The 12,481-nt window shown below is 39.7% G+C and overlaps 1 protein-coding gene across 1 annotated transcript in view; it reads right to left on the bottom strand.

Annotated features, from left to right (window-relative positions):
• ACOXL (acyl-CoA oxidase like) overlaps positions 1-12,481 on the bottom strand; it is a 405,131-nt gene that overhangs the window by 21,368 nt on the left and 371,282 nt on the right. The window contains exon 23 of the mRNA XM_054475660.2: positions 4,000-4,101. Within this exon, the coding sequence (XP_054331635.1) occupies positions 4,000-4,101 (102 nt within the window). The remainder of the gene's footprint in view (positions 1-3,999; positions 4,102-12,481) is intronic.

The raw sequence follows: 12,481 nt of genomic DNA, 5'->3' as shown, positions 1-12,481 counted from the left end.
GCACTAAGCAAGAAATTTAACAGCAGACCCTCACCATGATAAGCTGGGATGTCAAAGAGCTATATCTATAGGGGGAGGGTAAAAAAATTGCTACCCCTATTTTGAGTATCTGAGTCTTCCAGAAAACCCCAAGCCTTGAATTTGGTTTAAGGTGGGTGTCACACTGAGAGTGTTTTCAGAGGCCTTTCAAAGGAAAATTACCTTCGATTGGGACTTCATGTACATCTTACACATTATTTCTCAAAACAAATGACCAACACACAATAAAAGATAACCAGACACACAGAAGAAACAAGACACAAAAATAAATAGACTTGTAAAGATTTTAAGGTATTGGAATTATTAGCTACAGACTATAAAATAGCTAAGTTTCAATGTATAAAAAATAAAATACAATATTGAATATATCTTTGGGGAACAGGAAACAAAAAAGTGACATGCATGATATAAAAAAATAATTTTGCCTGTAATCCCAGCACTTTGGGAGGCTGAGTGGGGCAGATCACGAGCTCAGGAGTTCAAGACCAGCCTGGCCAACAAGGCGAAACCCCGTCTCTACTAAAAATACAAAAATTAGCTGGGCGTGGTGGCACGTGCCTATAATCCCAGGTACTTGGGAGGCTGAGGCAGGAGAATGGCTTGAATGGGGACCCAGGAGGCAGAGATTGAAGTGAGCTAAGATCAGGCCACTGCACTCCAGCCTGGGCTACAGAGCAAGACTCTGTCTCAAAAATAATAATAATAATTTTAAAAATAAAAATTCTAACAATTGGAATTAAAAACTGGGAGGATGGGGTAACCAGAATGTTAGATGCATCTGAAGAAAGAATCAGTAAATGTGGAGAGCTATCATGTGAAAACACCTGGACCCTTGTCAGTAATACCAATCAGCCCAGTCTCCTCTAATCTTCTTTGCAAGCACACTCTCATTTAGCACTTTCAATTGACCAAGGGTCCCAGATATTTTTTGTGAAGAATGGCTGCAAATCGTTTCTCTAAAGCCTTGAGATCCCTGCAAAGAAGTATCGTGGCAGTGGGAAAGGAAGGATTTGTGCCAGCTCCACTATCCTCTCCCCTTTGGGGACACCAGCAAACGGGATGAGTACTCAGGGTTGGCAGCTCAGAGATGTGACAAAGAAGGCTTTGAGATGTCCTATAGCCCTACAGATAAAGCTTGTTCCAAAGTGGCTGGCTCCTGCCTGCTTATTTCCCAGGCTGTTAAGAGGATCCAATAAGTGAGAAGTGTGGAAAGCATGTGGCACTGTAAGAATACAAAAGCAGGCCAGGTGCGGTGGATCATGCCTGTAATCCCAGGACTTTGGGAGGCCAAGGCTGGCAGATGACTTGAGTCCAGGAGTTGGAGATCAGCCTGGACAGCATGGCGAAACCCTGTCTCTACTAAAAATACAAAAATTAGTCAGGCATGGTGGCGGGTGCCTATAATCCCAGCTACTCAGGAAGCTGAGGCAAGGAATCACTTGAGCCCAGGAGGCCGAGGTGGCACTGAGCTGAGATCATGACACTGCACTCCAGCCTGGGTGACAGAGCAAGACTCCATCTCAAAAAAAAAATAAAATAAAATAAAAAGAAATGCAAAAGCACTTCAATGTTTTATATGAAAGTTCATTTCCTTCACTAAATATTCCTCTGATATATTGTATATTGTTTATATAATTCTGCGTCACTGAAATACCTGGAGGCACAGATTTAAAATCTTCCCTTATGTAGGTTTTTTTTTTTTCTAATTAAAAAGTATTCTTCCGTCTTCCCAAAGTGGGCACTCTCTTTGTGGGAAATAGTCTTCAAAGATAGCTGCCATCAATTCTTTCCTTTCCGGCATGTACATGCTACTCCTCACATCAAGCGGTAAAGTCTCTCCTCCAGCTGTGAATCTGTGCTGGCACTGTGACTTCCTCTGACTGACAGAATTCAGTGGAAGTAGCACTGTTAGTTCTGGGCCTATCCTTTATGAAGACTGGCATCTTCTACTTTCTCCTTCCTGGAAGCCATCAAATAAAACATTCGACCACCCTGAAACTACCTTACTGTGAATAGGCCCAAACTAGGCTACATGGAAGGAGACAATTACCCGTCTGTTCGTGTCATCCTAGCTGAGGTGCCAGCCATAAGAATGAAGAAGTCTTTGTGAACCCTTAGCCCCAGCAGACACCACATTGAGCAGAAGCACTGTCTGTTAATAGCTGAACTCTGTCTAGAATGCAAAATCATGAGAAATGATGCTGTGGCTTGAATGTGTCCCCCAAAGTTTATGTGTTGAAAACTTAATCCCCAATGCAACAGTGATGAGAGGTATGACTTTTAGAAGGTGAATAGGACATGACGGCTGTGCCCTCATGAATGGATTAATGCTGTTATCTCAGGAGTGTTTCCTAATAAAAGGATAAGTTCAACCCCTCCCTTCCTTCTCTCTCACTTTCACCCTCTCTTGCTCTTCCCTTCCATGGGATGGTGCTACATGTAGGCTTTTGCCAGACGTGGGCCCCTTGACCCTTGGACTTTCCATCTTCCAGAACTGTAAGCAATGCATGTCTTTTCTTTATAAATTACCCAGTCTATGGTATTCTGTTACAGCAGCAAAAAATGGACCAAGACAAATAATAAGTGGTGGTTGTTTTAAGTCATAAGTTTGGAGTCATTTGTTATACAGAAATACATTACTGTAGCATCATTACATATACTTTTCTCTGTAACCTCCGTTTTCCTGAAAAGGAAAAAGGTTCTTCAAAGTTCTCCAGGGTCCACTGCAGTCTGGTTCCTGAAGACTTCTCCAGGTGTTCCATTAGACAGGTAAAGTCTTTATTGTTTATTAATATGTCTAAGTACTCCATTTCTATGATCTTCCTCACTTTATCAACCCTGTCTGAAGCTTCAACTGCATTTTCCCCTCTCAATTGGGCCACCGCCTCTTAATTTTCTACTCTTCAAGGTCTAGCATAAGAATGGCATTTATTCCTAAGACGTCTGTTCTGTCAACTCTGAATTTATTCTTATGGCCAAGTTCATTCGAAAACCTCCATGCCCCTGTGAGAGTATTTGTGTTTTGTTTTGTTGTTTTTTGCTGTTGTTGTTGTTTTGTTTTGTTTTGAGACGGAGTCTCACTCTGTAGCCCAAACTGAAGTACTGTGGCGCAATCTCTGCTCACTGCAACCTCCAACTCCGGGTCTCAAGCGATTCTCATGCCTCAGCCTCCCGAGTAGCTGAGACTACAGCCACGTGCCACCACGCCCAGCTAATTTTTTTGTATTTTAGTAGACAGGGTTTCACCATGTTGCCCAAGATGGTGTCGAACTCCTGAGCTCAGGAGATCTGCCCGCCTCAGCCTCCCAAAGTGCTGGGATTACAGGCATGAGCCACAGCACCTGGCCAGTATTTATGTTTTTAAAGTTGGTTTTGTGTCCTTGGATATGAGCTCCCTTCATGTGGAGACTGAGTCTTACACCTGTTTGTGTTTCAGCATCTCTCCTGCAGAAAGGATGTAATCAGAAATGTGTTTTACTGATGAGTATGCTGTTTCACATTCTTTTTCTTTGCAGTAGCATTTTAGTGGTGAATACTGGCCTCACCTTCTTTTTCAGGTGCTCCGTAGCTATTGTATTGAATTCCCCATGGCTACCACTGACAAAAAAATACCCCGGGTCTTTCTTCTTAATATAAAGATTGTATTAATAGGCTTTGGTAAGAAGCAGAAAAGAAATCATTAATACTTTTTTTTTTTTTTGGCCAAGACAAGGAAAACACTTTGACACCTTCCTCTCCTTTTCATGTTAGAAAACTCATGTACAGTGAGTCATTCCCTTGTCACCTAAACTCTTAAGTGTAATATGATCATGATAGGTAATGAAAATATACATGTGAAGTCCCAGAGGCATAAAAATCCATGAGTGGAAACTGATAGAAGATTGGCAGGACTATTTTCTAAGAAAGCAAGGAGACCAGGGCTGATGTACAAAGTGTTTTTCTGTACCCCAGGGACCTTACCTGATTCCTGATCCTCGTGCTGGCCATGGGAGTCAAGCATTTATGTTCTAAATACCAGGCCCGCTCCTGAAACACCAGCTTGGTTCCATACAACAGACAAAACTAAGGGGTGGGGGAAAACAAAAGAAATGGACAAATAGCAATATATTAGAAAACACAAAACTAAGGAGGCGAAAGAGAAATAACATAATATTACATTTCATAAAATCGTAAAAGTTAATACTTTCCTAATGTAAAATGGCCATGTTTTGGATGTGCAGTATAGGTTTTATTTTTTAAAAGAATTCTATGAAAAATTTAAAGCATATAAAAAACTAGAACAAATAGTATAATGAACTCCCACATATCCTTCCCCAAAACCCAAGAAATTTTAACTCACAACCAACCTTATTTCATATGTAACTTACCTGGTTCTCCTCTACCCCACGTTATTTAGCAGCAAAGTCCATACAGCAAAGTCCACGTGAAAGATACTATAAAAGTACCTCCTGAATAATAATATCTTGATATTTTCCATTGAGCATGGTTTGGGTAAACTTTCACAAAAAATAGCATTCCTCATTTACATTTTGTTTCAATATGTTTTTTCCTATTATGTTTCTGAAACCTACACACAGAGCTTCTGCATCACATCATGGGCACCAAGCAACAATAAATGAGTTTCCCTGTAGGAAGAAGTCACTTTTTTATTTAACTGTTTATTCACATAACTCTCAATATTCAATAATTCCAAAATCACACAAAAATAGAGAGCATAGTATGGGCTCATGTCTCCATCACCCACATCCACTCATCGCGAATCCTGTTTTTACTCTGCTCCCACCTATTCCGCTTCTCTGTATCACTGCAAAGCAGACCTCAGTCATATCATTTCACCCACAAACATACCCTCTTATTCTGAGTCAAATAGAAATGATCTTCCCACCAGAAGACAATTTGCCTTCTATGGCTTATCAGACTCAGAAGTCATGTGGTTCACAGTCATGTGGTTCACAGTCATGCAGACCCTGTGGTCTCCTCATTCTTTTCTTGAGGTTCTGGCATATCCTTGGAACAGCATCATTATCAGGAGCCTCAACTATTCAGTCTTCCCAGAAAGTGTCACAGTATGGCTGAGCAGCTTATTTATGAATGATATTTAAGGTTAATTTCAGCTCTTTTATGAAATTGCCAAAGTCCGGACAGTAGTTGCTTGGCCAGATTAAGTGCCCTTTGGGTCTTTTACATGGCACCAATAAAGATGTTAGCTGACCCTTCAGACATAGTGTGAGCAACTGAGGCTATGAACTGCAATTCACACTGAAAACATAAACTCTTATAAAAATAATAAATCATATAAATTATGTGGTTAAGCCAAATCATGAGTCGCTAGATGAACTTCTTATGTGCTACAAAAATATTTGCTGTGAGTTTCTAGGTGCGGAAATTTAATCCTCATCACTCAGGTCTACAAAAATATAAGATCAGTGACAAGAAATCCAGAGCTCTAGAAGTATAAGAGTTCTTAGAAATAATCTAGTCCATATTCTCACTCAATCCAGAATCCTGTATCAGCCAGGGTTCAACCAAGAAACAGATGATACATTCACATTAGTATAATATAAGAAGCATTTAAATAGGATGGACAAGATGTAGGAGATCCCTAAGAGATAGTGCAGTACCCTGGAGCTGGTAGCTGGAGCTGTTACCACCTTCTAGGCTTAGAGGGTAGAGGGCAGGGAGTGGCTGCTGGATCCTGGAAGAAAAAGCTATGTAAACAGGAACATTTTAAGAGGAGCTGTGACCCTCAGACAAGAAAAACAGCAATCCCAAGGTGACCCCATGGCGAGGCAAGCAGGGAGCAGGGGGATCCTAACTCCACTGTCATCCCCCCTCTTTAATCTCTAGCTGTTCTCAGCTAACAAGGGACGTGAAGGACCTCTTCAAAGACTCCAAACCACTGCTCTAGCTGTTATCTAAACCAAACTAGGTCCAAAAGGCGAGGATTCCACAGATGCAGGCAATGTAGGTCAACTTCCTAGATCCACACAGGGTAGAGAAGAGTGGTGAGCAGAGCTACAGAGGCAAATGGAAGACATCTATCACAAGTCACATCTCTAACACCCCTGACAGAGGGTCATTCAGCATCTTGTCCAGTCCCATCTGATCCAAGCCAAAGCCTGCTTGATCACAGAGAGCTCCCAACAAGCTGCTAACTGGCCGGCATTCCCAGGCTGTTCCCAAATGATGGTTTTCCCCAGGCTCACACCATGCATGCTGGCTATGTCTGCTCTTCCCTTCTTTGGACTTGAGAATTGCTCTCCTGTTGACAGTCTGTGACTTTTGTGTACCTGATTCTCAGGGCCACATTTTTGGCTTTAATCTTTTGCTTTCCTCCAGGAACACAGCTCTCCTTGGGCTACCCCCTTTGCTTGTCCTGGTAAATAGGAGTGCTGGTTCTTGGAAGCTACCAGAACACCACAGCTAGGCACAGGTACCATCAGCCCAGCCTCAGTCCCCCAAACAGTACCTGAAATGTTTTTCTTTTGTGTTCCAGAGATGGGAGCTCAGTGTGTTAAGAGGCGTCCAGTTTCCTAATGAATCTCATTGCTGGAAGAGTCATTGTATCTGGAGCCACTTCTCTATATGGAATATGAATTTATGGATTAACTGTGAGGAAGGGGGATCTTGTCCTGCTCATCTTTATATGCCTAGGGTCTGGTAAAGGAGCTGACACACTGTATAATATTAGCTGAAACCCAATTTCCTATAACTCATAGCTATTGATGTTAAAACTTCTGCTACCTAAGGAACCAAGCAGCAGTCTATGAAAGCTTCCAGACAATAGCCTTTAAAAAATTTAAAGACATTTTTCACATCTCCACTTAGTCTACCACCCTTCAAGATGATCAGCCTCGACAGATTGTCAATCTCCTCTTAACACTTGGTTTCAACTCTTGGGCCACCTTGAAACTGGTGGCCTAGTCTGGATGGTTAATTCTCTTCTCCAAGGTGTCTTATAAAACTAAACGCAATATCCAGTGTTGTCTCATCACTATGGCGTCTGCAGCACCATTACTTCCCTAGGTTTGGATTCTATACTTTTACATGCAAAGCAAGGCAGAATGTGCTTTTATAGTTGGTATATAATGTTTTTGAATAAATGAGAGAAAGAATACCATGCACATTTGGTTTATATCAAGCATTTGATCATCTGACATTCCTAACTAAGCCTTTCCCCCATAAACTATTTTCAACTAACCCATACATACATATATACATCCCTAAGGGAATGATTTTAATTTTAAATTTATTTTAAAGTCATCTTGTTGATATGGCCTACCTTGAACTCCCCAAGGAGTTCTTTATGACTCTTGGTTAAGTCACCTGACATGTTTTGTCATTTACAAGTTTGTAAAGTCTTGTCAGCTGATAGGTCTACATCAGCTGAATTCAAGTTATCTGAGACTTGATTCAAGCTCTCTGGAAACGTATTTAATGGAACATTACCTAACTCTTGTTTCTCTAGCTTGGCAAAATGTTGGCCAAAATCAAGACACATCATCAATTTTTCCAAATTTTCTCTTTTTTTTTTGAGACGGAGTCTCGCTCTATCGCCAGGCTGGAGTGCAGTGGCAATCTCGGCTCACTACAACCTCCACCTCCCTGGTTCAAGCTGGGACTACAGGCTCGCACCACCATGCCCAACTAATTTTTTGTATTTTTAGTAGAGACGGGGTTTCACCATGTTGGCCAGGATGGTCTTGATCTCTTGACCTTGTGATACACCTGCCTTGGCCTCCCAAAGTGCTGGGATTACAGGCGTGAGCCACCGTGCCTGGGCCCAAATTTTCTCTTCTAGTAATCTGATTAAGAAAGGAAGTATAAGAAAGGAAGGATAAGCCTTACTTAATTAATCCTTATTTATCCTTACTTAACTAGGCAGGCTTCTAATGATGGTCCCTTTTCTATTTGTACGTAAACTATCTGGAATAGTCTTTTGTAGAATTTTAACTTGGATTTATATTAATCTCAGATTCTATAGTTTCCCATATCTACTTTTTTTTTGTTTTTGTTTTAACTTTTATTTTAGGTTCAGGGCTATATGTGTGGATATAGTTCAACTGATGTCATGGGAGTCTGGTGTACAGATTATTTCATCACCCACATACCAAGCCTAGTACTCAATAGTTATTTTTCCTGATCCTCTCCCTCTTCCCACCCTGCACCCTAAGGTTGGCCCCAGTGTCTGTTGTTCCCCTTTGTGTGTCCGTGTGTTCTCATTATTTAGCTCCCACTTAAAAGTGAGAACAAGCAGTACTTGGTTTTCTGTTCCTGTGCTGGCTTGTTAAGGATAATGGGCTCCAGTTCTATCCATGTTCCTGCAAAGGACATTATCTCATTTTTTTGTCATGGCTGCATAGTATATACACCACATTTTCTGTACGAAGCCTACCATTAATGGGCAGTTAGGTTGATTGCATGTCTTTGCTATTGTGAATGGTGCTGCAGTGAACACAGGCATGCATGTTTCCTTATGGTAGAATGATTTATATTCCTTTGGGTATATGCCCAGTAGTGGGATTGCTGGGTTGAATGGTAATTCTGCTTTTAGTTCTTTGAGGAATTGCCACACTGCTTTCAGCAATGGTTGAACTAATTTACACTCCCACCAGCAGTATATAGGCATTCCCTTTTTCTCTGCAACCTTGCCAGCATCTGTTATTTTTTGACTTTTTAATAAGAGCCACTTTGACTGGTGTGAGATGGTATCTTATTGTGGTTTTTATTTGCATTTCTCTAATGATTAGTGATATTGAGCATTTTTTCATATGCTTTTTGGCCACATGTATGTCTTCTTTTGAAGTGTCTGTTCATGTTCTTTGCCTACTCTTCAATGGGGTTGTTTCTTTTTGTCTTATAAATTTAAGTTCCTTACAGATGCTGGATATTAGACCTTTGTCAGATGTATAGTTTGCAAATATTTTCTCCCATTCTGTAGGTTGGTTGTTCACTCTGTTGATAGTTTCTTTTGCTGAGCAGAAGCTCTTTAGTTTAATTAGATCCCATTTGTTAATTTTTGCTTCTGTTTTAATTGCTTTTGGCATCTTTGTCATGAAATCTTTGCCAGTTCCTACGTCTGAAATGGTATTTCCCAGGTTATCATAGGTTTAGGTTTTACATTTAAGTCTTTAATCCATCTTGAATTGATTTTTGTATATGGTGTAAGGAAGGGGTCCAGTTTCAGTCTTTAGCATATGGCTAGTCAGTTATCCCAGCACCATTTATTGAATAGGGAGTCCCCTCCTCATTGCTTGTTTTTGTTAGCTTTGTCAAAGATCAGATGGTGTGCTGCATTGTAGGTGTGCAGCATTATTTCTGGGCTCTCTATTCTGTACCATTGTTGCATGTGTCTGTTTTTGTACCAGTACCATGCTATTTTGGTTACTGTATCTGTAATATAGTTTGAAGTTGAGTAATATGATGCCTCCAGCTTTGTTCCTCTTGCTTAGGATTGCCTTGGCTATTTGGACTCTTTTTTGGTTCTACATGAATTTTAAAACAGCTTTTTCTATTTCTGTGAAGAAAGTCATTGATAGTTTGACAGGAATAGCATTAAATCTGTAAATTGTTTTGGTCAGGATGGCCATTTTATCAATATTGATTCTTCCTATCCAAGAGCATGGAATGTTTTTCCATCTGTTTGTGTCGTCTCTGATTTCTTTGAGCAGTGTTTTATAATTTTCATTGTAGAGATCTTTTACATTTCTGGTTATTTGTATTTCTAGGTATTTTCTTCTTTTTGTGTCCATTGTGAATGGGATTGCATTCCTGATTTGGCTCTGAACTTGGATTTTGTTGGTGTATCGGAATGCTACTGATTTTTATATGTTGATTTTGTATCCTGAAATTTGCTGAAGTTGTTTATTAGCTCAAGGAGCTTTTGGGTAGAGACCATAGGGTTTTTCTAGACATAGAATCATGTCGTCTGCACACAGGAATAGTTTGACTTCCTCCCTTCCTAGTTGGATACCCTTTATTTATTTATCTTGCCTCATTGCTCTGGCCAGGACTTACTATGTTAAGCAGGGGTAGTGAGAGAGGGGATCCTTGTCTTGTGCTGGTTTTCAAGGGGAATGCTTCCAGCTTTTGCCCATTTAGTATGATTTTGACTGTGGGTTTTTCATAGATGACTCTTATTATGTTCAAGTACATTCCTTCAGTGCCTTTTATCTAAGATGTTCAATAAAATGCAACATTCCTTCATGTTAAAAACCCTCAATAAACCAACAACCAACCCTCTATACATCAACAATATCCAAGCTGACAGCCAAGTCAGGAATGCAATCCCATTCACATCTATCTATCAAATTTCATCTGCATCTACTGAGATAATCATATGGTTTTTGTCTTTAGTTCTGTTTATGTGATGAATCACATTTATTAACTTGTGTGTGTTGAACCAACCTAGCATCCCAAGGATAAAAACTACTTGATCATGGTGGATTAGCTTTTTACATGCTGCTGGATTTGATTTGCTAAGATTTTGTTGAGTGTTTTTGCATCTATGTTCATCAAGGATATTGCCCTAAAGTTTTCTTTTCTTGTGTGTGTGTCTCAGCCAGGCTTTGGTATCAGGATGATGCCAGCCTCACAGAATGAGTTGGGGAGGTGTCCCTTCTCAATGTTTTGAAATAGTTTCAGTAGTAATGATACCGGGTCTTCTTTGTGTATCTGGTAGAATTCAACTGTGAATCCATCTGGTCCTGGGCTATTTTTGGTTGGTAGGCTATTTATTACTGATTCAATTTTGGAGCTCATTATTGGTCTGTTGACAGATTCAGTTTCTTCCTAGTTCAGCCTTGGGAGGATGTGTGTGTCCAGGAACTTATCCCTTTCTTCTAGATTTCCTGGTTTGTGTATATACAGGTATTCATAGTAGTCTCTGATGGTTATTTGTATTTCTGTGGAGTTGGTGGTAACATCCCCTTTGTCATTTCTAATTGTGTTTATTTGGACTTTCTCTCTTTTCTTCTTTATTAGTCTAGCTATCTTATTAATTTTTTCAAAGAACCAACTTTTGGATTTGTTGATCTTTTGTATTTTTTTAATGTCTCAATCTCCTTCAGTTCTGCTTTGATTTTGGTTATTTCTTGTCTTCTGCTAGCTTAGGGGTTGGTTTGCTCTTGCTTCTTTAGTTCCTCTAGTTGTAATGTTGAGTAATTAATTTCAGATCTTTCCAACTTTGTGATGTGGGCATTTAGTGATATACATTTCCCTCTTAACACTACCTTACCTGTGTCCCAGAGATTCTGCTATATTGTATCTTTGTTCTCATTAGTTTCAAAGAACCTCTTGATTTCTGCCCTAATTTCATTGTTTACTCAGAAGTCATTCAGAGCAGGTTGTTTAATTTCCATGTAATTATATGGTTTTGAGAAATTTTCTTAGTCTTGATTTCTACTTTTATTGCTCTGTGGTCCAAGAGCATGGTTGGTATGATTTCAGTGTTTTTGAATTTGCTGAGTGTTGTTTTATGTCCGACTGTATGGTCAATTTTAGAGTATGTGCCATGTAGCCATGAGATGAATGTATCTTCTGTTGTATTTGGGTGGGGAGTTGTGTGGATGTCTATCAGGTCCATTTGATCCAGTGTTGAGTTCAGGTCCTGAATACTTTTGTTAATTTTCTGCCTCAATGATCTATCCGATACTGTCATTGAGGTGCTGAAGTTTCCTACTATTATTGTGTGGGAATGTAAGTCTCTTCATAGGTCTCTAAGAATCTACTTTATGAATCTGGGTGTTCCTGTACTGTGTGCATATACATTTAGGGTAGTTACATCTTCTTGTTGAATTGAATCATTTACCATTGTGTAATGTCCTTCTTTGTCTTTTAAAATTTTTGTTGGTTTAAAGTCTGTTTTGTCTGAAATTAGGATTGCCACCTCTGCTTTTTTTTTTTTTTTTTTTTTCCTGTTTTCCATTTGCTTGGTAGATTTTTCACCATCCCTTCATTTTGAGCCTATGGGTGTCATTGCATGTGAGATGGGTTTCTTGAAGACAGCATACTATTGGGTCTTGCTCTTTATCAAGCTGGCCACTCTGTGCCTTTTAATTGGGTCATTTAGCCCATTTACATTTAAGGTTAGTATTGATATGTGTGGATTTGATCCTGTCATTGTGTTGTTAGCTGTCTTTGTAAAGGTGGACATTTGCTCATTTATAATTTTCTGGGATTTCTTTTGTCCTCCTTAGTTTGAAATCTCTGTCAATCATAAGTCCTTTCCAATTGAGAACAATGTTGCTTCAGAGAGAAGATGGGAACATAATAGGAGATAAGTAGCTTTGCTTTCTTTTTGCCACATATTAATACCAAATTTTTCTTGCCTAAACCAAGAGTCCATCTCTTCACATCTTGAATATAGCTAAAAATGGCCTTTTAAGTTTTTATAAGATTATTTGTCAAGCCTCATGTTATGCTGGAGTTTGGCCCTACTGAC

The sequence above is a fragment of the Pongo pygmaeus genome, chromosome 12 (genome assembly GCF_028885625.2).
Source record: "Pongo pygmaeus isolate AG05252 chromosome 12, NHGRI_mPonPyg2-v2.0_pri, whole genome shotgun sequence".
NCBI lineage: Eukaryota > Metazoa > Chordata > Mammalia > Primates > Hominidae > Pongo > Pongo pygmaeus.
This window is presented reverse-complemented; position numbering and strand designations above follow the sequence as displayed.